Below are 26,935 nucleotides of genomic sequence, written 5' to 3' on the forward strand. Positions count from 1 at the left end.
TTTAAATCTTCCAATTTTGAAATAGCTTAGCTATAATATACTACCTTTAAATTATGGGGCATCTTGCACAAAAACCGATCCATCCTAAGCACCCCAAGATTAATTTAAAAAGCTTTGTGGTGTTTCCCAATTCTGAGCAAGCTGACGATAAGTTTTGTGCTTGCTGAGGGTCAAGAAATCTAGATGCAATCAAAGCTATTTCAGTGGCTCCCATCTCAGCTTCACCAAAAGGGTTTCCGAAAAGGTAGCACCTTGAAGACGTGTAACTGTACTGCCCCAAGGTGACGTGTAACTGTACTGCCCTTTGGCTGCAGGGACGGATACTTCGTTTCATGTTGCAATAAAGGCAATTGTGGGTTTACACTTTGTTGTCAACCTGTCCACATTGCAAGTTTGTAAGCCACATCACCATGCATAGGGAGACACCAAGTGCCCTCTTGCTGCCTAGTCTAAGTATCCTCCTCCAACATGAGAAGCAGGATGGAAGCATGACAGGTATCGCACCTGTATGGTTGTACAAGCATTATGGCTGAGATAAACGAAGTGGACTGCCCTTTATGCAAAGACATTGAAGTGTGAACAGTGTTGCAAGGGGCATGTGTTATTAGTAGGGATGTGGCCTGATGTATGAGCGAGGAGCAGTGAAGATCTTTTGATCAAAGTCCATCGAAAGTGTTTGTAATCTTTGTGCATTAAAATATAATCCTATCGATCCCATTCTCAGGTCACCATCACTAGCACAGGGTTAGTGGCATAAACCAAAAAATTGCACTCATAGGTGACCTCTGTAGGGATGACTCTAGCACCTAGACAAGCCTATTCTCTGACTTTTGTCAGAACTTGTGATGTGAACACTCTTAAACCCACATACCATTGTGTCTGACCACTCAGGGCACTATGCAACAGTCCAAATCAGGGGGAGACTGATTGATATATTGCCTAATACAGTAGATTGTTTGTATATTATTTCATGTGAATGTTAACCAAAAGGAGAGAAAAGACCTTCCACTCTTTCACTGGTTCTCCACGATTTGGACTGATGAACCAAGCATCCAACACTATGCAATAGACAGCTTAAGAAGACTAACTATCAAAGGTCTTCCAGCACGTCATTTCATTTTGATTCTTAACTGCAACGCGAGGTCTTCTCAAGGCTCAAAATTAAAAATTAAGAGGGAGTCCAATCATGACGATGATATTTTTGGAGCTTCATGACATCAAGATTTGAATGAAAGTGGCATCTCCCTCGTCTATTCATGCTGAAGAAGGTCCCTACTTTAATTCAAGATAGGGTATCTTGAGAGACTTTTTAGGTACACAGAGAATTTCAAAAGGAAAGACTGATGGAGCCAAGATATGGCTGCGTTGATGTGATACAGGTCCAGAGATTCCAGCATATATCTTCCTGGGACATGCCAAGACCTGTCTCCATGATGGTTTTTATACATGAGCAAGGTTACATTGGCTAGCCTTTCTGTTTACATTAAGATCAGGATTAAAATATTGGAATGAATACATCAATATCCCCTTAACTGCACAAATATGACTTGAGAAGTAGAGACAGATTAGAAGGTGGTACAAAACACTTTTATTCCCTCTGGGAAATAAAATCTTACCTCATAGAATAAGTTGGGCCTGTTAACTGAGCTTGAAAACATTGCACATTTTGTGATTTGTAGCATTTCCTTTACATCAGCCTGAACTCGTGCAGTAGCTGTAGCCTTCCCAAACAAACCTATACATGTGAGCATGGCTAACAAAGTTTGTTAACGTATGTATTCCCAATGTAGATTACAAAACCTACAGAACCATGTAAATAAAATGATTCAATCTAGAGCGTAAAAGTTTATCCTTTACCCCAGCCAGGGAATCACGTACAATGAATTCAAAACTTTGTAAAATCAATCATGCAAACTATAATAATAATTTTGGACATTAAAGTCTATGGTATGCTAAATCTTTGTCCTGATATTACACATGCAGATAAAAGAAAGAAAGAAAGATATATTAATGTCCACAGAAGGCCTCGCGGGCCTATGGGACAAAGTGGCACCAAAGAGAAAAACTCATACAAGCCACAAGGGGTTGAGGCAAAGGGTGCGCTAAGACCCTTTGCTGAGTACTGTGCTGAAATAAAAAGAGCTAACTGGCTCAAACAAAAACAAGTATAAAAATAAATAAATATATATATATCATATCATATCATGTGCTATCTGCTATCGGGAGCAGGCTGAGAACTGGAACTGGACTGGAAACTCGGAAACCGAAACCGGGCACTGTGGTGGCTCATCTATGAGCGGTGAAAATGTCTCAAATCTGAGTCTGTCTGGCTGTCTCATACTGTGGCATCGGAGGGGGGCGTGGTCTCCTCGATCTCTAAACCCGCTGAGCTATGTTCAAAGTGACCCCTCGTCTCAGGCGGTCCCCTCTGAGGAAAGCTGTGATAGGGCGAACCTCAATCGAGTGTGCTCTAGGCGGTCTCCGTGTCATGGGTGGCCTCTGCAGTCCTCTCTCGGTAATCCAGGCTGCCCGCATAGCAGCTAGCTCCTCCTCCTCCACCCCACTGTGTCTTTGTGCGGACTCGAATGCATAAAAATCTGACGTGCCGCTGTCTGTGGTCAGCCTCTGCATCCTCTGGTGGTGTGATCGCCTCCTACTGCTCTCTGATTTGTCGTAGCAAGGTCTCCCTGTGTCGGCGCATCTCAAGCAAGTAGAGCCCAATGCAGACCTGGTCATGGAAATGGATCAAGCGTGATAGTGGGCCGAAGCCACTCCCGTCGTGATAGAGGTAGTGGTGTCGTCCCCAGATCTCGTAGTAGGCTGGGCACGTGCAAAGAAAGTGTTCCTCTGTCTCAACCACTCCCAGTGTGCATAGTGTGTAGGTCCGCTGCTCTCTAGGTATACATGCTACTCTCCCTGTCTCAATCCTCAGCTGATGGGATGAAACCCGCATCTGCCCAATGGCGATCCTCAGCGCATGTGAGACTCTTCAGTCCTCGAGATATAGGGGTCACTGACGATGAATCCATCCTCTGAGACATTCAGGAAATTGTCATGGTAGAATTGTGTCTTGGTGGGGAGCTCCTGATCTCCCCCCGAAGCTCGAGACATATGAAGCTGGAGAAGATCTAACCATATGATATGGTTAATCTCATCTCACGGGATCGACTCAAGGGGTGCATCCAAACTATACTGAAAGGGGGGGGAGCTTGTCCATCTGAATCCCGTGTCTGGCAAACCATGTGGATATACGTGCATACCATGTGTCTGCCCCACCCTCCGCTAGTCGTTTGGATGACTCTAGAGCCAGCCTCGGTAGTCTCCAATGGGGTAAGTCCCAGACTCTATGGATGAAAGTCGTTGTTTGAAAGATGGTATCAATTTGTAGTGGTGTCATGGCGAACTCTGCCTGTATTATCTCATGCGGGACTGAGGGCTTGCTCCGAATCATCCTAGATCCCATGGTCACCTGTAACCGCTCAAATGTCTTTCACATCGCTATCGGTAGGTCACATCCCAGAAAGGTGTTGCATACATGGCAGTCGGTCACACTAACGTATCCAAAAGCCAGCACTTCGTCGGTGGATCCTGGAAGTGTGCTTGGAAACACTGCCTCTCCAATCGGGCCAGAGCACCCCGTCCCCACGTGAGTCGTGCCTGGGCTGCATGTGTCATAGTGAAAAGGGGTCCTGTGAAGACTGCTCCCAAATATGTGTATGACTACACTATCTCCACCGGCTCGATTCGATAAGTGAAATTGAGTCATTGGATTACTACGTATGAGGTGTTGAAGATCATAACCTTGGTCTTCCCAAGGTTGACTGTCAAGTCTCTCTCTACAGAACACCTTTAGAGCCTCCAAGTGTCTCTGCAGCCCCTCCGCTGAGGATGAGATGAGGACTATGTCAATCCACCACCATGTGAGAAGCAAGTGAGTCTTCCTGAAGATAAGGAGCAAGGTCCTTGCAAGGACCATGAGCATTCTATCTAAGTGTCCTAAAGCCAATTGCTAAAAATCTTATTGAAGGATCTAAGTTGCCACATGCTTCTTCACCATCAAGGCATGACCCTCACAAGGAAGAACTTGTCATCACTCTTGTGCAAGTCAGAGTCAAAATTACAAAATTCTTGTAAGGAGGAGCACGTCATGTGTTGTGACTTAAGGTGGAAAGGTGGATATGTTTTTCTCCTCTTGAAAGTCAGAACTCCTCAACGTAGGCAGCCCGCTTTCTAGGATACATGCAATAAGAAACCTATCACACATGGAATATGGCCCCATTTCATAGTGTTAGGGACAAATCCTTCTAGAGAAGTAGTTTATGCTTTGTGATGTCTACTAATAAAGTTCTCTTGCAAATATCTATGTTAATTTTTGTTCATCTTCCTAGAAAATCCCCTCATCAATTAGGAGCCTCTAATGCTAAGTGGCATTCGTCTCATGTTCACATGATTATGAGGATCCCCAGAAGATGATGTGACATAACAAAATGTCATGTGTTCTCTTCTTTGAAGGGCCACTCGTAATTGACTCCATTTGTGAAGGCCATTAAAGATGATCAGGTCGTGGATTGCCACTAGCTCAGCTCAAGCAGATGTCGTCCATACCCTGTCACCTGTGGGGTATCTGCATAATGCCTTACTATCCCAAGCTCAGCAGCATCTAGTTCCGGGACCATGTGTGGGTCTCTCTCATCATTTGAGAAGTCAAGTAAGCCCACCTCTCTATTTCCTGTCCGTGCATTGAAGTCCCCCAATAGGAGAGTGTCTCCTTTTCTGGAAAACTTCGTGATGTCATCATGGATCTATCACGACCAAAACTCCAAGCTCAGCCAAGACCACGATTCGACGAATACAAAATAACAGGAGATGGCACGATCAATAACCGCCCAGCCATTTCTCTAGTTCAGCAAGCTCGTCCTAACACGTGAGAAGTACCTGCATGTTGAATACCAAAGCCCACAATTCCCTAGATGGATCTAGTATGCCACATGTCTACATTTGAGGGCATCTCCTCAATGCATCATTTACCCCTTTCTTGGGATATCATTGAAATCATTTGCTCCTAGGCACATTTAATGCATTTAGACCCCTTAGCCTTAGATCCACCTAGTCTTGTGCCATGTCACCCTCACCAAGGACCTTGACCTTGATTCCTTTTTGATCATTTACGTAAAGCCCAAACAAATATAATACAAGCATTGATCCTTTAAAGAAAAATGTCGATTGACCCTTTCGAGGTCATGTTGCCTTAACTTGAGCGTAGCATTCCTTCAAACTTCAATACCAATTCCCAGGAAGCTTCTGATAGAGGTAAACCATGCCATGCAACCAACACCGTGGCTATCTTCCGATTGCGTACTTGCATTGTTCCTCGCTCCAAGATTCTTGTTGGTTTGCGTCATGCATTATCCTCTATCTCCTGAAACAAAACAACAGCCTCGATTAGTGAGTCACTTGTATGCAAAAATTTCTTTAAACGAGAAACATGACACACTGGGTGCACCTTACAACCCTGTGGTAATTCTAATTTATAGGCCACCTTGCCTATTCTTTTTAGAATTAACCACGGCCCACAATATCGGGGTGATAACTTAGCACACTCTCATGCAGTAAAAGACTTAGAGTGCGAAGGAACTCTGAGAAAAACTTTTTCTCCTTCCTTAAATTCTCTAACGGATCTGTTTTCATCCGCATACGCCTTAGCTCTAGCTTGGCGGATGTTAGCTCTCGCAAGTGCTAGCATCTCCCGCATCTAAACCACAAAGTTCGCGGCACTAGGCACTTTCTGAGGTACTCCAACTGTAGTTGGATTCGCTGGTCTATAACCATAGTTCAGCTCAAACGGACTGAATCCCGCAGAGGAATGTTTTCTATCATTGTAGGCAAATTCTAACAATGGCAACCATTTGTCCCACGTATGTTGCCTCAATGAAACATATGCTCTAAGCATAATGAAAATTACGGCTCCATGTAACGTAAAACCGACTCGCTCATAAAAACAGCGATTACAGCTCGTAAAGGACAGTAATTATACATTCATAAGTTCTCCCTCACTCCCTCTCTCTGTAGATGCACTAGGGCCCAGGACAAAACGTCGGGCTGACCCCCCCGAAGGTTTTTATTCATGAGAGAGAATCTGTTACAAAAGTTCAGCGTAGAGCTGTCTGGTAACCTCCTTCTTCAAAACGTGAAAAATCCCCTTTATTACAAGAACTTCAAGCTCATTTCAAATTGGCAACATGCCACTTGTCTAAAATCTAGACTAAGTCCTATTACATGCCACTAAGGGCCATTCTGGAGTCTTCAAAGCACTTGGTCACACGAACCGCCTCTTAGATGCTTCTCAAGCTCCCGTAGCGCTTAGGAAAAATAATTCTTCCTAGTACCTGCAACAATTAATTAAAGCGCACCACCATGGCACCCATTAATTGTTAGCGCTTTGCATGCAAATAACACACTGTGGACTAATTCTAGTCACGGTGGGCGTCCCCACTGAACACATGTGCACATCTAAACAAATATATATAAAAAATATATATATATTTATTTATTCTCTGGTTGACCGGAGTCAACACTCTTGATTATAATTAAGGAGCTTTGACCAAGGGTCGAGGCGCCTTAATTATAGCCAAGTCTCTCCAACCGAAGTTGGCACATCTTGGTTAACCGGGGTTAACCCTCTTGGCGCATGCCAAGTCTTGTTGACGAAGTCAACACTCTCTGACCGTAGTCAGCTCTGTGGTTCTCTGGCTAACCGCAGTTAACCCTCTTGGTAATAAACCAAGTCTCCTTGACCGAAGTCAGGTTTACTTGACTAGAGTCAAGTATCTTTGACCGTAGTCAATCCTTTGACCATTAAAATAACTTTTTGACCATAATTAACACATATAAAACTCTTTAATTATGATCAAATAAATGGTCAACTGTACTTTGACTTAGGATATCTACATTGTGGTGACATAACGCATCTAGCAAATCATCGATCTGAGCCATTGGATACCTATGCTTAGTAGTGATATTATTCAATGCTTTGTAATCTATACAGAGGCGAAAAGTATCATCTTTCTTTTTTTTTAATATCACTGGCGAAGCAAAAGGTAAGAAACTGGGTTAAATCTGCCCCAGCTTGAGGTATTCTTTCAGTTGTCTTCGTACCTCCGCTTCTTCGGTAAAACTTAACCTATACGGAGGTCTATTTACAGGTTTTGCCCCTGGGATTAGTTCAATCTTATGCTGAATATTCCGCTCTGGAGGTAACCCATAAGGTAACTCATCCCTAAAACAATCAGAGAACTCCTCTGCTATTTGATCAGCCAGCTTGACCATCTCTCCATTTCGATAACATCAGTGCTTGCCGAAGGACCATCAATCGGCTCTACCGATGCTGTACAAAGAAACAAAAAGTCTTCTTGAGCTTTTCGAACTTCCATTACGAAAACCAACAGGTCCTTGAGGTATATCTTTTTCACCTCGTAAGACATATAGCACATCATTCATCTTGAATTGATAAATGTGCTTTTTCCAATCTATGGCTGGATTCTTCCTAAAATGCCAAGCCTTACCCAAGGCTATGTCTGCGTGAGCAAGCTTTGTTATTTCAAAATCAAGCTTCTCAGCATAGTCCTGAATTCGAAGTTCCAACTAGGTAACCCTTTGGTCCCATACTTCAGTTGAACTTCCGTTTGCCATTCTGACTGTATATGCATAGTCAGATGGGCTAGTCTTTAATTTCAACCTCTTTACAAACTTGGAGTTAATTACATTGTGCGTTGACGCAGAGTCAAACAACACAATGACGTCATGATTAGCTACTTGCCCCTTCATCTTAATTAACTCCGTATCATTAAAGGCTGTATACCCTGTTGCTGTGAGCTTTGACAGGACATTATCAGGTGCGCTAGTTACTAACTTAGCAACCGACACACATAACAAAACAAGTACTGACCTTTGAGAAGATCCCGCTAGCTGAATCTGCATCTGTTCTGCTTTGGGACTTCCCTCCATTTCCACGTCGTATTCTGAGGTCTGTAGGCCATCTTCTGGTGGTTCTAGTGATGCCCTATAGGCCATGGCATGTGCCTTGTAGGCATAAATATAGGCACTTATAGTTTTAGTGCCTTTTAGGCCACATAGGACACTTAGTTCTATGTGACACCTAGGACACTTAGTCCTAGGTTTAGATACAAGTACTTTGTACTCTTTCTTTTCTATCGAGTCTTTGCACCTTGCTCTCTCTCTATCATCTAACAATCCTACAATGGTATTAGAGCCACGTTCAGATTCGTCTCTTGCCCCTAGACTCGCACCAGCCTCCTTAATCTGTACAGTCGTACAGTACGGACGACTATACTCACAGCATGCTCCGTATCTGCGTCGCCATACAGCCATACTTGCTCTGTACTTGCTTCGTCGTACAGCCGTACAGATTCGAATATGCATCGTCGTACACCGTACACCATACAGTCGTACACCGTACAATTTGGTATCTGCATTTTGCACACCGTACAGCTACGTACCTGAGCAGCTATACAGATCAGTACAAGGTACTGTATTGCTCTCCGTACATGTATTCAGTACAGTTAGTATACATGTCCGTACTGTGCTTCCGTACACTGTACACCGTACAGCCCAATGTACTACATAGTACATGCATCCGTACAGATGTACATTGGATTCCGTGCTGATATCCGTACTGTTTCGTACATCAGTTCAGTACCCGCGTTGTACGTTGTATCTGCATTGTACTTGCTCCGGGATTTGGTGCACTTTTGCAGACAATTTGTGGACAGCAATCCTAATTTTGCAGTTGCAAGCCTTGAGGCCATTTTCTTTGGGATTTGGTCTGCAATTTCTTGTTTGTTTGCAGTACATTGGGTCAGATTGCAGGACATTGAGTCACTTTCGCAGGACATTAGGTCAGATTATAATACATTGGCTCACATTTGCAAACTCTCAGCAAAATTTGGGGCTTTTCTACATTTGCCCTCTTTTTGGCCTATTTGCCCTCATTAAATTTGGGGCTTTTGCCAGATTTGCTGTTTTTGCAGTGAACATTGCCTACCACAGTCCCATTTAGGTCAGATCTGCATTTGCCCTTTGATTTGGGTTGGAAATTTGCAGATATTTGCTGTCATTTTTGAACAGCCAGCTCTTTGCAGTGATAGCCTTGAGGCTTTTGGGTTTTCAGGTCTCTTTCAGGGTATCACATTTGCTATGGCTGGGAACAATCAAGATCTATTTGGCGTTCTTCGTGAAGATGATAAGTTGGATGGCACCAACTATCCGATGTGTTCTTATCTCAAGAAACATATTCTTGTTGCAAAGCATTTGTGGAATATTGTTTCTCGGGTTGATCTGAGGCCAGCCCATGCTACAGTGGTTGCCTCTACTACTGGTCCCTTTGCAAGGGGTACTCCTGATGCCTCATCTTCTAGCACTCCTGTTGCTACTCTTCCAACTCAAGAACAGTCAAGATGGGATGCAAGAGATGCAAATGCACATTCATGTATTGCTTTATCATGCAAGAAAATATACCTTTGTAAGACTAGAATAAGACCAGATGGGATGCAAGAGATGCAAAGGCACATTCATGTATTGCTTTATCATGCAAGAGAATCATTATTCCACACATCCGGTCTTGCAGGACAGCAAAGGATGCTTGGGACAAATTGGCTTCTCTCTATCAGATTCGCAATGAGGCATGTGTTGCATATTTGAGAACACAACTACAGGAAGTCAGTATGAATGAAGCTGACTCTATGGATGCATACCTGACAAAGGTCAAGGACCTCACGGAACAACTTGCCAACATTGATGAGGTGGTGCCAAATTCACAGCTTGTCAGTACCACACTGAATGGACTGCCAGATACATATCAAGGATTTGCTACAACCCTTCGATTAGTGGCCATGGGTAATCCAGACCACTATTCTTTTGATCAGCTAGTTACTTTGCTTTTGCAAGGTCGAGCTAATAGACAAGCCATTATTCCTGATCATGCATTTGCTTCCCAGCAGACAGGAACAGGCAAGGCTTCCAAGCCTATGGGCAAGCCTAAATCTACGCATAGCAGCTGCAAGTCCTCCCATGCATCTAAAAATACAGCAGATAAGTCAAAGAAGAAAAGATGCAACTATTGTCACAAGCGTGGACATGACATTTCAGAATGCAGGAAGCGCATTGCTTCGGAAAAAAAGAAAGCAGGATTGACAGTTAATGCCTCACATGCTATTGAATCCCATGAGCCAGCATATGCTTCACATGCACATGCTCTCCAGGATGATTGGGCATGGGCTGTCCATTGCTCATTTGATCCCTCCAAAGCTGATGCACTCTTTACTGCTAATGATGCTCAGTCTTGGTATTTTGATAGTGGTGCTTCCAAGCACGTCACATCTTGCAGACAGTTATTTCATTCTTTAGCTGATGCACCTCGAGGGGGGACTGTCACATGTGCTAATAATGCTTCCTATGCTATAAAAGGAATTGGAGATGTGCAGCTCACATCCATTTCAAGCCATCCTGTCACTCTGACAAATGTTCCTTTTGTGCCTGGAATTGAAGTCAACTTGATTTGAATTTCAACAATTGCCACTTCAGGTTTCAGAGTGATTTTTTATGGCTACAGATGCCTAGTTTATGATCTTCGTGATGACAATGCCATAGTTCTCACTGGCACTTTGCAAAAGGGGATTTATCACCTTGATCATCACTCAGCTGCACTTTCTATTGAAGCATTTGCTATTTCAGATTTCATAGCTTGCTGAAACTCATCTTTGGCATGAGAGAATGGTCTCAATTATAGAGCTCTTGCAAAGCTACATTCACAGCAGATGGCAAATGATGTACCTCAAACTCACACAGTTTCCAAACATGTGTGTGAAGGTTGTCGATTTCCTTTTCAAAAGAATTGTCCAAAACTCTCACAAAGGAAATTGCAGCTAGTGCACAGTGATGTCTGTGGCCCAATGAGGACAAGTGCCATTGGGGGGTACAAGTCTTTCATGACTCTCATTGATGACTTCACAAGATATTGCTGGATATATCCTTTAAAAGCCAAATCTTAAGTTTTCTTATGCTTTCAGAGGTGGCTTAATATGGTTGAGAATGAATCAAGATGCAAGCTTGTCACTCTCAACACAGATAGGGGGGGAGAGTATATGTCAAAGGAGGTTGATGCATTTCTGTCTTCACGGGGCATTTTACACTCATGCACTACTCCTTACACTCAGCAAAATCCTGTTTCTGAAAGGAAAAATAGGTCCACAATGGAGATGGCCACATGCATGCTTAAGGCCAAGTCTTTGCCCAATAAATTTTGGCTTGATGCAGTGATGTGTGCCAACTATGTGCTGAATAGATCACCTACACGGGCATTGAAGACTGTTACACCTTATGAAGCATGGAAAAGCAGGAAGCCTTCACTTTCACACATGAGAGTTTTTGGGTCTCTTGCATATGTTCATGTATCATCTCAGCTGAGACATAAGCTTGATGACAAGGCAATCAAATGCATATTTATTGGTTACAGCCAGGAGAGCAGAGGGTATCGGTTATACCAACCAAATACTGGGAAGATTATTGTCAGTAGAGATGTAATCTTTGCTGAACATTCAGCTTCTCCTCTTGTGGAGTGCAAAGCTAAGCCAGATGTTGACATGTTTGATGCCTTTGACTCTTGGTTACCTCTGCCTTCATCAGAGGAAGACTTTGACCAGCAACATGAGCCTCGTGCAGACCCTTCAACAAGCAATGATCAGCCAGTACCCCATGCTGATTTGCAGGTTTCTCTTCCAGCACAAAATGATCCCACTATTCATGATGCAGTGATTGAAAAAGAGCTGTCAATAGACAGCAAAGGCAAGTTCCTAGATGGCTTCGTGATACATTGAGGGACAGCAAACAAGATCAGCCTTTTACTGCCTCGACAAGATCAGGGAATAGACAGATGCATGGTCACTTTCTTGAGTTTGCACTCCTTGCTACAGCTTGCAATGAAGGGCCTTTGTGCCATAAAGATGCTTTTGACAGCAAAGAGTGGATGGATGCAATGAGAGCTGAGTTATACAATCCATTGCAAAAATGACACACAGGAATTAGTAGATCTCCCTCCCGGCAAGCATGCCATTGGTACCCAGTGGGTCTACAAATTGAAAAGAAAATTTGATGGCAATATAGATCGCCACAAAGCCCGTCTTGTTGCAAAAGAGTATGCCCAACAACAAGGCATTGACTTTGAGGAGACATTTGCCCCCACATCCACGATTACTACCATTAGATGTGTCATTGCCACTGCAGCCCATCATCATTGGCAAGTGCACTAGCTTGACATCAAAACTGCTTTTCTTCATGGGGATTTGCAGGAAGAAGTCTATGTCACACAACCTCCTGGCTTTGAGAATGTTAATTCTGAAAACAAGGTATGCCGGCTTAGAAAAGCCCTTTATGGTTTAAAGCAGGCACCCAAGGCATGGTATGCCAAAATTCATGCACACTTACTATCCCTTGGTTTTCAGAATAGTCCCACAGAACCCACTCTTTATGTCTGTGGGACTGGATCTGATTTTTTAGTGCCGATTTATATGTGGATGATATGCTCATCACGGGCCCAGATACTCAGCATATTGCAGCTTTCAAGGCTGATTTGCAGCAGGGTTTTGAAATGTCAAACATGGGACAGCTCCGCTATTATTTGGGCATTCAACTTGCTCGTGTTGAGGGGCGTATCATGATGTCACAGTCCAAGTATATTGGACAGCTCCTTGATCGTTTTCAGTTTGAGGATTGCAAGCCAATCTCTACTCCAGTGGACCCTGGCTTCAAATTCTCAGCTCATGATGGGAGCCCACCATGTGATATCACTCTTTATTAGCAGGTTGTTGGATGCCTTATTTATTTATGTCACACCAGACCTGACTTACAGTATGCAGTATCTCAGCTCAGCAGATTCATGCACATGCCCAGTTCACAGCATTGGCAAGCAGTGAAGAGAGTCTTCAGATATCTCAGAGGCACTCAGGATTTAGCCCTCTTCTATGGTGATCAGGGGTCACTTACCATGCATGCTTATACGGATAGTGACTGAGCAGGATGTTCCGACACCAGAGTGTCACATACCAGCAACTGTTTTTTGCTCGGCAATTCATGTATCTCTTGGCTTAGCAAGAAGCAACCAACAATTGTCACATCTAGCTGTGAGGCAGAGTACAGAGCAGCTTTCACTGCTACAATAGAGTGTGTTTGGCTTCGATAGTTACTTACAGATCTTGGTATTCGCCAGACATCCTCCACTACAGGTATTCTGAGACGTTTCTAGAACACTTCAACCCATCTCATGGAGGGGGGTTTGTAGACCATCTTCTGGTGGTTCTAGTGATGCCCTATAGGCCATGGCATGTGCCTTGTAGGCATAAATATAGGCACTTATAGTTTTAGTGCCTTTTAGGCCACATAGGACACTTAGTTCTATGTGACACCTAGGACACTTAGTCCTAGGTCTAGGTACAAGTACTTTGTACTCTTTCTTTTCTATTACTCAAGATTGACGTGACGGCTAAGACTCTATCGACTCTTTGCACCTTGCTCTCTCTCTATCATCTAACGATCCTACAAGATCACCATCTCAGCCATCCGACGATCCGTATTTCGTGGACAATCTTTCCACTGATGAGGCTGAGGGCATCCAAAACACAAGCCTTCTCTCCTCACTTTTTCTCTTTGCTCTGGGTTCAAAGAAGACTTCGACCAAGCCCGGGCTGCCATTGGTGTTATTTTTCTTTTCATTCCAATGCCGGTACTTGGTTTAGGAGTCTCAACTGGCTTCACCTGCTTGGCTTGACCACTAGGCTGTGAGGCACTCCCTTTGCTAATCCACTTCTTCTTAAATCCAGTTTTCTTTGGATACTCATACCGAGTCCCAACCTGCACAAACCCACTTGGCCTGTTCCCTTTGGCATCCTCATATTTTAAGGCTATGGCAATTGCTTCATCTAGCATGTTCGCATACTTAGCCTGAACTTCCATCTTGATCTGATCATTCAATCCAAAGATAAAATCTTTTACCTCGATTGACTGAGGTAGGGGTTCATAAACTTTCATTACACTTTCTCTGAACTTATCAGTGTATTCCGCCACTGATAAATTTCTCTGACGAAGGTTTCGATACTGATCCCAAGCTCGGGATGCTTCGTCAGGAGGTAAGAAGTGTTTTCTAAATTCTTTTTTAAACCCTCCCAAGTAGTGGATGCCATTCCATCTTTCTGCTGTTTTATCCACCACCTATCCCCGCTGCCTCATCAAACATATGGGTGGCCTCGCATATTTTCTTCATATCATTCCTGATTTCACAAATGGCGAAGGCCTCGTCCCATTTGTGTAACCAGGTCTCTATGATATCGGAACTATGGTCAGACATCCGACCAAAATACTTTTCTGGCCTATAATTGGCAATATTAGGCACCTTAGCCCTCCTAGGCTCAACCGTATGAACAATGGTTTCAGGCTCCATTGGAGATTTACCTTTCTCTTCACGAAATGGTCTAGTAGACATACTATGAACCATTTTTCTGAGCTCGGATTGCCCTACATTTTCTTGTAACTCTTGCGCTAAAATCTGTTGCAAGGCATCCTCCAATGATGCAATTCTACCAGATAGTGTATGGCCTGCTGGATGCAACACCTGCGGGGTCGGCCGGACTCCCGCCGACTCTACAGGATCCACCCTAGAAGCTTCTTCTTCTACTTCCATTTAGGTCGATGGGTGTGTGTGATTTTTTTTCTTAACACACCTGAATTGTATCTACAATCGAAAGTCCAACTCCCAAAATTACAGCTAACCAGACATATATCAACTGCAAACCAAAACCCCTTTTCCCTATGCTAGGGAAACTCCTGCAATCTCAAAAACCTCAAATCCTTTCCAAATCCGTAAATCCAAAAGCATAATCTCGCTCCCAATCCAGCTCACACACCTTGAAACTTTAGAAATTGAACCACAAAATAAAACAAAGGGAAAAAGGAAATCGAAAGCCCCCTGGTATCTCCACGTGATCAACACACGCCAGACTGGTCTCATGGATGGTGCATCATATGCTAACTACAATCGTAAGGCTTAGCGAAGTATTTTACTGGGTTCTGATTGCATTTCATAATAGCTCTTAATATCAATTGAAACGATCCATGTAGCTCTTGCTTTAGGGCCTTTCCAATGCCATGCCCGTAACAATGTTTGTAGACGTCTAATGCAGCCTTCAGCTGCGCTGGACTTCATGTACTCAAGATTGTGATCAGGGCAGCCTTTTCGATTGCATTCCTATTTCCTACAGCTTTGAAAAAGTCTTTGGCATCACCTTCTGCAACTTTCTCATATCGCCATTTGTATTAAGGCTGATGTCTTCTTCGAGGGATCGAAATTCTCATTTGGGGGCTTTTGTGCCCTTTTCGACCACATCCTTCCATTCCAACATCTTAGCTTCCCCTTTGCTGATTTGTTGTTTAAGCTCAGCATGTGTGCCTTGCATTGTTTCCTGCATGGTGGCAATGTCCTTCCTGAGAATGGCATTTTCTGTTTTCAGCTCCTCCATTGCTTTGCAATTTCCTTCCGGGGGTGCTTTCATTTCCTTTATTTGCTGCAATTCAATATCCAAAGCATGTACCCTGTCCTCGAGCTTGTTTTTCTTGCATATCCATTCACCCTTTTCATTCTCCCGTTCCTCCTTTTTGCCCCTTTCTTTCCTCCATTCCTCTTGCATTTTCCCTCCATGCTTTTTCACTTCAGCTAGTGTTTTATCTACATGTGCCTTCTCCACAAGGAGGGCCACATTAGTAGATTCCAAGCTGTCGATTCTTTCAATCAATGCAAAGCATATCTTTTGGAGGCTGGTGAGGACATTGGACGTAATGTTTGGAGTGGTCCCTGTTGTGTAAGCTGTCATGGCATTTTCAAGTGCTTGTTTCCCCCAAATGTCCTCCACACATGCTCGTGTAGGCATTGTGCAATGTAAGTATCTGCCCTTGTTTATTTGCTGAACTGGAAAATGCACTAATAGAGAGAATCTTCACATGTTTTCTCTGCTTCTGCACGTTTCTGTCAAGTTGGAGCCAATTCGGTGGGAGCACGTGTGACCGCAGCAAGGGAGCCCTGATGTGCTGATGTGGCACTGCCACGTGTCAGCAGTGACGTGGCAGGCATGTGTTGTGCCATGTGTCAGCTGTGACGTGGCAAGCATGCGTTATGCCACGCGTTGCTAGCGTGGCTTGTGGCAAGCGTTAGGGAGATGGCGCAGCCAAGAAATCCGTGTGCAAGCAAGGAGCTGCGAGAGGGCTGGGTGTCGTCGGCACCTGCAAAGGAGGGCCCTTGTGCCCCTCCATACCAATGTTATTATAGTAATGGTAGAAGACGACAACGGAAGTGAAGTAGCGCCTCAAGTCCTTGGCCTGCTCACGGTTGCATACATGACCAAGCTCCTTGCTGTAGCTCGCTATCCCTGGAGATCCTATAGCCGAGGTCTTTGCAGCTATACCCGGCACCCGTCTCCTTCACGTAGGGATACCTAGCACTACTGCTTCGCTCTTGCTCACAGAGCACACACCTCCTATTGCCCAAGGTGCTCCCCGCTGCATAGTAGCGTCGCCACCCCCATTCAAGAAGTTGTCTTCCAAAGCAATAGATGGCACAACCAAGAAGCCCCGTATGCTAGTAGGGAGCTACGAGAGGGCCCGTGTGCCTTGGGTGCCGTCAACAGCAGCTGTGCCCCAAATTCGTGGAGCAATGGAGGCGAATGATGGAGCGTGGAACGATGGAATGTGAGCGATGGAGCATGTAGACGAGCGTGAGCGATGGAGCGTGGAGAGAGAGGGAGGAAGAAAGAATGTTTAAAATGTCGGCAGAAGAAAGATAGCATCAAGAAAATAAGGTAGCTTAGATTATTTCAACCCAGAAACAAAAAGCCATCAATATTTAACTATGCATGCCACGTTACAACTATCTTGCTCAACAATTTCATGTTGATATAATCCTGTAAAGCACACACTTCTACAGAGCCATTGTGGACAAAAGTAGCAGCGTATTTATTCTAGAAGAATGAAGGATATGTGTGTACAAGGCCCAACTGAGCAAACGAAGGATATGTGTGTACAAGGCCCAACTGAGCAAACCCAATACTCAGTAAAAAATCCTTATTTCCAAAAGAAAGGAAGCAATACACCAAATTCCAAAGGTGTTGGACTGGCACCTTGCCTTCTCGTCAATTAACTGGTGATTCAACAAGAAAACCAAGAGATTTACAATTGCTACATGAGAGTGAGAACCTCCGAAGGATAATATGCTTTGGCCCGCCACCCAATCTCTACCTCGAGCTGAGGAAGAGAAAATGGTCCCATAGCCTATCACTTGAGGTGAATCTATGGTTGAGATGGAGAGCCAAGAAGAAAATGCTGTAGACCAAACCCAATGCAATCCGTCACCTTGAGGGCACAGAAAGGCTGATCCACCTCCCTGTTGAAATCTGAAGACCAGAAAAGGGAGGAACCCTTGCAGCTCAACCCATATTTTCCTCATACCAGCAGCCTTGCTAGAGCTGAGCGCAGTGAGACACCATGGGAGCAGTGCAGCCATCCCTACTCTCTCCTACAAAACCACTTGGAGCCATTGTAAAAGTTGCAGCTCGCCCATTATATCTCAGCCGTTACAACAGGGTCGCTGCCTCAACCTGCTGCACAGCACTACAAAAAGACGGGAAGCAAGATGAAAGGTGGGAGCGAGAAGCCGGGAGCCTTGAGGAACAGAGTCCCCACCATAGCAAGCTCACAAATGGGGGGGAGGAGATGTGTCAGTTCAATGGATGCCTTTCTAAGAAAATTGTCAAAGAAAGCAATTCTGAGAATGCGATAAGAGAATACTCAAAACCCTGCTTAAGAGCAGTTGTTAAAATTGTCAAAACGACTATAAGACCAACAAGAATACAATGTTGATGAACTACTGAAATAAATCAGTGCATTGAATCTACTCAAAGAAATACAGACACATAGATCCATGACAAAGAACTCTGCTTGAGTAATAGGATGATACTAAGGTTATTCTGTCACAACACCTCCTGATATCTGTCCACAACCGCATGAGAGGGCATTGAGTGTGAAAAAATAATTCTCCAAAACAGTCGGTCATCAAATTGATTCATCTACTACCAATTAATCTAGTGAAATGGGCTGACGATGGATCTTATCACCCAACAATCCCTCCGAGGCCAAAATCTACTCCATTTGGCCTTGCCTTCCCTTATCTCCACTCCCTTTGCCCAATGCATGGGTACATATACCATGAACATTGCATCGTATTGGTAGAAATTTTATTAAAAGTCTAGACTGAAATAACCTGATACAACAAGCTGAATGGGTGAAGCCTCTAAAAATGGGCATCAACACCAACGAGACGGATACAAAAAAATCCATAATCATAATAATACTGATACATAAAGGGAACATTTTCTATGAGTTCATGGAGAGAATGGGGGCTGGCGGCACTGTGATAGACATTTGGAAGCTAGCGGGGATGTCAAGCCTAAGAGGGGGTCAGCGATGTATGAGGCCGCAGTGGCAAAAACCTTTTGATAGAGCGCTAACGGTTGTTGGTATGTGTGGTCCGTTGTGGTCTCCTAGATATGGCCCATGGCGAACAAGTGCCATATCACTCCCGTCGGTCATGCCCCTAATCTGGTAAGCATGGAGGGAAGGTCCCCTAGTCTGATCTGTACCTCAAACCACTAGTGAGTCTACCGTGTTTCTCGCTCTGGTCCCTAGATCCACCATCTCCCCGAGCCTTCCTGGTCCGTACTGTCTGGCTGGAAAAACTTGATCATGCTCTGAGTGTAGTTTGGTTGTACACCCTGATCTCACCTATGTATCCTAAGCAAGTGCTCCCTGTGTCAGACGGCCTCATGGATCAAAGCTACCAAGCCTCTTTTTTTTTTCAAGAAAATTACTTCATGAAAACTGCGAGAGCAAGCTCAAATGCGAGAGTACATCATGCAATGCATGAGGGAAAAACAGCTCAACTTGAGCTAATAAAGAAACAAGGCGGAGGCTGAAAATGCCATCTCAACCCTGAAAAAAACTCAGAGAAGAAAGGAGATCCCCTCCAAACTCTGAAAAAAAGTAACTCTCCTGGCAGTGGCTGCTGTGGAGGATCCCTGCATGCTCGCCCAAATGGCCATCAAAGTGTTTCTTGTGTCAGTCCAAATACTAGCCATAGTTTGGGAAGGGTGAACCTGGATACCCTCCATCGCCTCTGTACACCTGGCTCTCCAAATATGCCAAGATGCAATGCTAGCAAAAATCTCCCAAGATGTGTCTACTGAGGCATGAGCAGCTCTGAAAGGATTGAGGGGAACATCCTGAAGGGAACAAGACTCCACTAAGTGTCGCCGTACAATGAAAGCTGGATCTCGATCATGTCCCTCGAAGAACACCTGTGGGCCAGTAAAATATAACCAAGTTGCTGAACCCTAGGTCATATAGAAAGGTGCTGTATGAAAGATGCTGAAATCCCTAGCAACACCTTTCCAGATCGTCCTCGCCTGTCCGCACTCCCAAAGGCAATGCTGTACTGACTCAACTGCCATGTGACAACGAGGACAAGTAGGGTCAGCCCCGAACCTGGATCTCCACAGGTTCACTGCAATCCCTCCATGAATAGAAAGCCAAAAGAAAAGAGTGACCTTTCTATTCCTAAGGGATTTCCAGAGCCTACGCCAAAAGTTCTTCCGCACAGCTGCGAAAATCTGAAAACTATCTCAGTGTGGCGCTCTAGAGGGCCTCCAACCTCTACTGCTAAGCTGAAATCTCCAAGCATTTCGAACTGTATATCAAAAGAAGGGAAAGCTCTTCTCTCGGTGCCCCACATCAATCCATTCCCACTCCCCTGGGTCCCACTGCAAGAACCTAATAGGGGAACCACCATACAGCCAGAGTCTCTAAGACCCCAACGCAAGGAGAATAAGATCAGGGTCAAGATACCACTGTGAGTCCCTGCCCCACTCCATGAATCCTGCAATCCTGACAGGCTGAAAAGCAACCTCCAAAAGAATATCATCAAAAGATCTGATAAGTCTGCCTCCCGACTGAACATACCAAGTGGTCTCTCTAAGCGGCATGTCATCTGTGTCAATCCACTCTGGCAGAATGGCTGCCTGTATTTGCTGTATCGTGAGTGCACTCCCTCTGAGGTGGCAAACTGTAAAGTCTCTGATCCTCTGAAAGTCTCATAAAGGCCTGCCAAGCGCCTACAGTAGAGGCAGGTCCCCTCTTCCCTCTAGACTACTGCATATAATGTGACACTCCAAGTGGCCTGCCATGATGATCCAAAATCGAGTCATTCCACATGACTGGCTGCCTTTGAATCTCTTCACGAGAAGGGGGTGAAACTCTGCGAAATGTGTTTTTGAAGAAGCCCCAAGCTTTCAGAATAGCAACCATGAAAGGGGAAGGAGGGGATTTGAGATGGGCTGAAGTAAAGATCCATCTGCTGCTGTCCAACCAATCTCCCCCATGAGAAGGGGTGCAAGACTGAATGCTGCGTGAGAAAAAATCCTTCCAGGGCTCCTGTCCAGGCATCAATCCACGTACTACAAACTTGTAGAGCAAGGCCATACACTGCAAGCTCGGGTCAATAAAATTGAGACTTCCTTCTCCTGTGGGGAGAATGAGGGTCTCCCAAGCCACCCTGGCTACAACATCTGAGGTGCCATCTAAAGCGCTCCATAGGAAGTTCCTGATAGATCTCATGAGCTGAGCGATACAACCTCTAGATCTACACCAACACGAGCAAACAAACCAAGCAGTGGCGAACAATACCTGGTTCACAACCACAACTCTGGATGTAAGGTCAAGTCTGGCTGAACTCCAAAAGATGAGTTTCCTCCTAATACTCTCCAACACGGGAGCGAACTGCTATGCCGGAGAGATGCCCAACCCCACCTGGCATCCCAGATATCTGACGGAGACTCCCCTCTGAATCCAAGTGAACCCTATGTCAATCCCCCAGATTGGAGTGTCCTCATCATTGATCCAGAAGCCATTGGATTTGTTCCAATTAATGTGTGCACCTGCCACAATGCAAAACAAATCCAATGCTGTCCTAAATGAATTCAGTGTCTGTTGGAGTGGCATCCAAAAATACAGCCGTGTCATCTGCCAACTCACTGTCTAAGAGCTCATTCTCCTGCCTCAGAGGAAGCCTCAGCCCTACGATTCCAGCTTGAGCTCTAATGTAATAGCTCATAGCCTCAACCACAAAAAGGAATAAAAAGGGGGCTAGGGGACACCCCTGATGGACTGATGTGGTAATCTCAAACCTGTGTCCCCTGACTCCACCAATAAGAACCTAGCTGTGGGCTGATCTGTAGAGGGCTGACACCCCTCTGATCCATGCATCTGAGAAGCCAAAACGAGTAAGTGTGCCCTCCAAAAAGCCCCAGTCTACCCTGTCATAAGCTTTCTCAAAGTCCAAGAGTAGAATGGCCAGCCTGTGGCCATTATGCATGGCCCAATCCGAAGCCTCCCAAAATGAGAAGATGTTATCAAAGATGCTCCTGCCATGCACAAAACCCGACTATGTATCATGGATAAGATCTGGTAGAAAGGGCTACAGACGAAGGCTGAAGCTTTCGCTAGGATTTTGTACAAGGTACCCAGCAAGGTAATCGGTCTCCACTGAGACACTAAATTCCTGCAACCCCCTTTTGGAATCAAATGAATGAGGCCCTCTGTAAGTGAGTCTGGCATCTGGCCCAAGACCCATACACCCTGCAAGGCTGAGGTAATGTGATCCCCAATCTGATCCCAAAAAGTAATAAAAAATAAAGGGTAAGTCCATCTGAACTAGGACACTTGCCCTTGTGAAGGGCAGAGAGAGCAGTCATGAACTCTACATTGGTGAAGGGTGCATCAAGTGAAACAGTCATATCCCCTGTCACCAACCCAGGTAAGTGTCGCCGAATGCATCATCTCTGGCCTGAGTGTCTGGATCTGCTGTAAGAAGGGAGGCATAGAAATCGGTGGCAACCTGCAAGACGGCATCTGGATGTGTCTGAAGAACTCCGCCTGAGTCAATAAGCTGTGAGACGCTCTCCCTACTATGTCTGGGGCCAAGAGTAGAGAAGAACTGCTTGTTGACCCTACCTCCCTTCTGTGTCCAAATGAGACTTTGGCGTGAAAGGCATACTCTGCTCTCTAATCTAAAAGTGACTGCTGCTAAGCCCTTGATGCAGCAAGGCGCTCCTGAATCCAAGCATATGTAGGCCTCTTCTGCTCCTCCCTCTGGAGGGCAGCCAACTGTTGGTGGATACCTATCTCCCGCCTGAGGATCTCACCCCTTCTGATATGAGCAACTGAAAGATAAAAGTCACTGATATCAGAGAGAGCTGCGGCTAAGTCTGAAGGAGAAAGCTGCCCATCTTGCAAATGAGATACCCAGGTCCTCAACACTGTCTCTGTAAGGCCCTCCTCTACATAGAAAGAATTTGGAATTCTAACACTGGCAGAGCGGCGCCTCACATGGGGATCTGAGACCATCAAAACCACACGAAAGTAACCCGAAGTGGACACCCCAATTGCAATGCAAATACTACCACTTCTATCAAGAGCCCAATCATCCACATAAAATTTGTCAATCCGTGCATGTATAGGCATATGCAATCTCCTGTTCGACCAAGAAAACAGGAGAGAATGTGGTTGAGTGTGAAAAGCATCATCATGCCAATCATCCCTGCCACTGTACTAAAAAAGAAAGGCATCCCACACTGCTCTCTCTAGGGAGTGAATGCCACCTTCCCTACCACCCCTTTTGTCCGAGGGCATTTCCACCATGTTGAAATCGCCCCTATAATCCAAGCATCTGCAAAATGTGACCAAGAGAGCAGTTCCTTCCAAAAAAGAACACGATTCCCTCTAGAATTAGGTACATAAAGGTTTGAGAGACCAACCTTATGCCCATCAATCAAAAGTATAATCCATTGAGCTCTGGAAGGGACTATGATCCCGGGTCCAATCACCAAGGGGAGTATAGAAGAAGAAACAGAAATGCAAGTATGTCCCCTGGTGCCCAAGGCGGGTGACCAAAAAGTGTGGCCTGAAAGAAGCTTACCCAACTTGGAACAATCCCTGGCATCCAATTTGTGTTCCTGAATCATCAGAATGTCCATGGGACCCCCAGTAACACCAAGATGAAGTTGGTTACGAATCAGCTGCTTGTAGCGGTGGTGAGATTCTACCCGACCTGGTAGCGGAGAAAGCCCTCTCCTGCGATAAATTCCTCCTATCAAGAGGAGGGAAGTCAACTGGGGAAAGCACACCCCCCCTGCTAAGGGGGAAACTCTGTCTTGGAAGATGTGCTCCCCAAGCGTGGAGGGTACAAACTCCTCTGCCTCAAACTCAGCCAAGTCTGCCAGAACTGAAAATGAATTCCTGCGAAGTACCTCTAACGCAAGAGTGCGAAGGATTACCTCTAGCGCATGAGTGCAAAGGAGCCCTGCGGAAGGAGTGGAACCAATAACCCCCTTACCTCTGTCAGGTGTAGACAGATGTGGCCACAACTGCATGACCTTAGCCACAATTTTGTCATTGTTTTCAAGTAAAGCATGGGTCTCTGCACAAAGGTTCTCCCTAGATGAGCGCTCCTATATCTGAACAGGATCAGAAGCAGCCTCATCTGTGTTGGAAAGGTCACCTCCCCATCTGTAAGCCCCCAAATGAGGAGTGCGCGGGGGAGGGAGACCTAGGGCAGGATGTGCCCAAAGAGAGATTACCTGGATGTGTGGATCTGGGACCAGATCTAGAGCATTCATGGTTGGCGGGCTATCCCGAGGTACATAAGCCTACATGGAGAGCTATTGAGCGAGGTTTGTGGGCAGGCGCATGGCCTGCAACATGCTCTGAATATGGCGGCAGGTGTGCAGCAGCAGGGTCGGTCTGTGTAGATAGGCTGATTGGACTGGGCATAGCCAGCCAGACAGGCCTGGTTATGGGCTGGCCAGTGGAATGCCCCCTGCATAAGCAAATAAGGCAGTACCCTGCCCTTTATATAGGGCTAGCAGGCTGGTCGGCTGGCCAATCAAAGTCGGCCAGCACACAGCCCCAAAAGGGCAGCCCACAGCCCCATAAATGGGGAGCTGTGGGGTCGGTTGATGGACAGACAAAGTCGGTCAGTTTTGAGCCCCTTTGGGGCCTATAAAAGGAGCCCTTTGGCAGGGCATTCAACATCCAGCAGCCAGCAGTTCCAGGGCAGAAAGGAGCAGCAGGAAGCCTACTCTCTCGGCCTATCTACAGGAGGTGAGAGAGTGCAATAGGTGCTGCAGACTTAGCTCTAGGGAGAGGCTGGACCTTGGCTGTCTTCTAGGGCAGCAAGGTGCTGAGATCATCATACCTTCTGGAGCAGCCATTTACAAGCAGGTTGGAGCAGTGGAAAAGGGACCTGTGTGCTACAGACAAAGCTTGGCAGGGGCTGCCCACCTAGGCTGATTCACAGGCAGTAAGGTGGAGAAGAACACACTGGACGGAGAGTCTACAGACGCTCGAGGTGGAGCACGCGGCTCGAGTCTAGAGATAGCCGGAAAATAGGAGAAGGACCTTGTGGTTAGATCAGAGGACCACACCATTGGTGGGACTCTGGATCTATCTCTTTTGTATTGTGTCCATAGTTTTGGATGGAAATATATATTATTTTGGTGTCTTCTCTATCTGGCTGGTTCATTGTCTATTGATGAGTCTGCACATCTAATCTATGTGACGCACATTAAGTAAAGAAGTTAGTGATTCCACACCCCACAGGCACAGTGTGTGAGCTCCTGGGCATTACTATAAGTCTTCCGCTGTGTGTACCCTATGTTGGGTCATTTCTAACAATCTGCACATGGAACTAGGACAAAGATGTCTCCTGCCTGAAGAGACGGGTCCGCGGCCCCGTCAATATTAGCCTGAGGTATGGCTCACCAACTCTGACAGGCACCCAACGGGGGACGACCGAAGCAGGACGTGCTGATTGTCCTGCCCGCGCTGTGAAGTACCAGGACGAGAGGCTGATGGTTCTGGTTGTGAAGTTGAAGGTCTAGCAGTGCGTGAGGCAGTAGGAACTAGTTGTGAAGAAGGTCCAGGTCGGGTGAAGCTATGAGGCGCACCCGTGGATCTTTTTGGTCTTTTCTTTTTCCTTGGGCAATCTCTAGCAAAGTGCCCAAGGGTCCTACAAATCCTACACTGATCCTGTCTCCTGCAATCTCGACTCTCTGTCTGAAGAAGGAGCCATCTGGATGCTGAAGCATAATGTGGTCATCCGAGATGTTAGGGTCAGAGACAATGACCCTGACATGCGGTACCCCATTGGACCTGACTGCCTCTGCTGCTGAAGTAGGCATCTCAGGGAGAGGGGGGATCTCAGTAACCACTCCAAAGGTGGCTCCAATGGAATGTAGCAGTCCATTTGACACTCTTTCCTCGGGGATTTCTTTACAGAAACATTCAGCCAATATTTGTGGACAGATTCAGCTCAGATTGCATTGGACAAATTTGCAGGTATTTGCCCTTTGATTTGCGCTAGTCACTTCTATAGGCAGTGTTCTTTGGGATAACTTTTTACAGGACAGTTTATTGATAGTAGGGGACAGCCTTTTGCATTGTTGCTCAGTGTTTGAACATCCTTTGTGGCATTTACACTTGCAGAGCAATGCTGTTATTTTTTAGTTGACATTTGCACTTGAGCATCCAGCTCATTGCAATTTGCATTGTGGCCTTGAGGATTTAACATTTGCGGGTCACTTTCTTTTAAGGAATTTTCATTTGCAACGGCAAACCATGAGTCATTTGGAATGCCTTTTGCTGAGGATAGACTTGATGGTACCAACTATCCCATGTGGCCGTACTTGGTGCACCACCTGTTGGTATCCAAGAATTTTTGGGAAATTGTATTTGAATCAAAGACTAGTTTGTCTCTCTAGCAGAGGCCCCTGGTGCCACCGAAGCCACTAGAAGTGGTGCTACAGCTACCACTGCCATTTTTGGTTCATCTACCACTGCTCCCGCAGTACTTCCCACACCCGAACACGTTCATTGGGATCAGAGAGATGCACAGGCACATGCAATGATTGCTATGAATAGCAAAAGGGAGGTTATACCTCACATTCGGTCTTGCAAGACAGCCAAGGCTGCATGGGATATTTTGGCCAACCTCTATCAGATTTGGAATGAGGCCAAGGTTGCCTATTTACACATGCACCTAGATGGTGTTAAGATGAACGAAGGGGACAGCATTTGATGTCTACCGCACACAGAGTAAGAATTACAGAGAGCAGCTCATCAATGTTAATAAGATTGTCCAAGATTCACAGGTAGTGTCTACAACACGTGATGGGCTCCCTAACTCATACCAAGGATTTGCTACCACATTGAGGCTAGTAGCAATGGGTTAGCCACTATTCTTTCGATCAGTTTGTTTTCCTACTCTTGCAGGAGGAGGAGAGTCATCAAAACAAAAATTGGACTGCTTCTATTGATACACATCAAGCCTTTGCCTGCAATCATAGGGGCAAAGGTAAAGGGGGGGGAAACTACAGCAAGCCCAAACCTTCATCTAGTACCTCATCATCTTCTTCTTGCTAACGGGAAGAAGAAGAAGCAATGTAATTATTGTAGGAAGCCCGGCCATGATATCTCTAGATGTCACAAGCATATTGCTTCAGAGAAGAAAAAACAGCAAAAAGGAGACCACGGTTTCTTCATGCAGCGTCGCCAAAGACGGGGTCCCACAGAGGCCAGCATCATGGAGCCACAGGATTTGCTTTTGGTACCTGTACCAGCTCAGGATTCCCTGCCTACTTCAGCTGCAGGGTCAGCCTGGGAGGTGATTTCCAGCATTACCCTATGGCGGATATGGTGTTCGCGATGTTCTTTTGTC

General features: G+C 45.5%; 1 protein-coding gene across 2 annotated transcripts in view; it reads right to left on the reverse strand.

The window, feature by feature from the left end:
- RECQL2 (RECQ helicase L2) overlaps window positions 1-26,935 on the reverse strand; it is a 176,407-nt gene that overhangs the window by 101,844 nt on the left and 47,628 nt on the right. For both annotated transcript variants that reach the window (XR_015543197.1, XM_087394163.1), the window contains exon 6: window positions 1,617-1,721. Coding sequence is in view for 1 of the 2 variants with exons in the window: in XM_087394163.1 (XP_087250289.1) it covers window positions 1,617-1,721 (105 nt within the window). In the remaining variant the exon portion in view is untranslated. The remainder of the gene's footprint in view (window positions 1-1,616; window positions 1,722-26,935) is intronic.

Source organism: Dipteris shenzhenensis, chromosome 23, assembly GCF_047967505.1.
Source record: "Dipteris shenzhenensis isolate YYH24624 ecotype China chromosome 23, Dip_SZ_1.0, whole genome shotgun sequence".
NCBI classification, from domain to species: Eukaryota; Viridiplantae; Streptophyta; class Polypodiopsida; order Gleicheniales; family Dipteridaceae; genus Dipteris; species Dipteris shenzhenensis.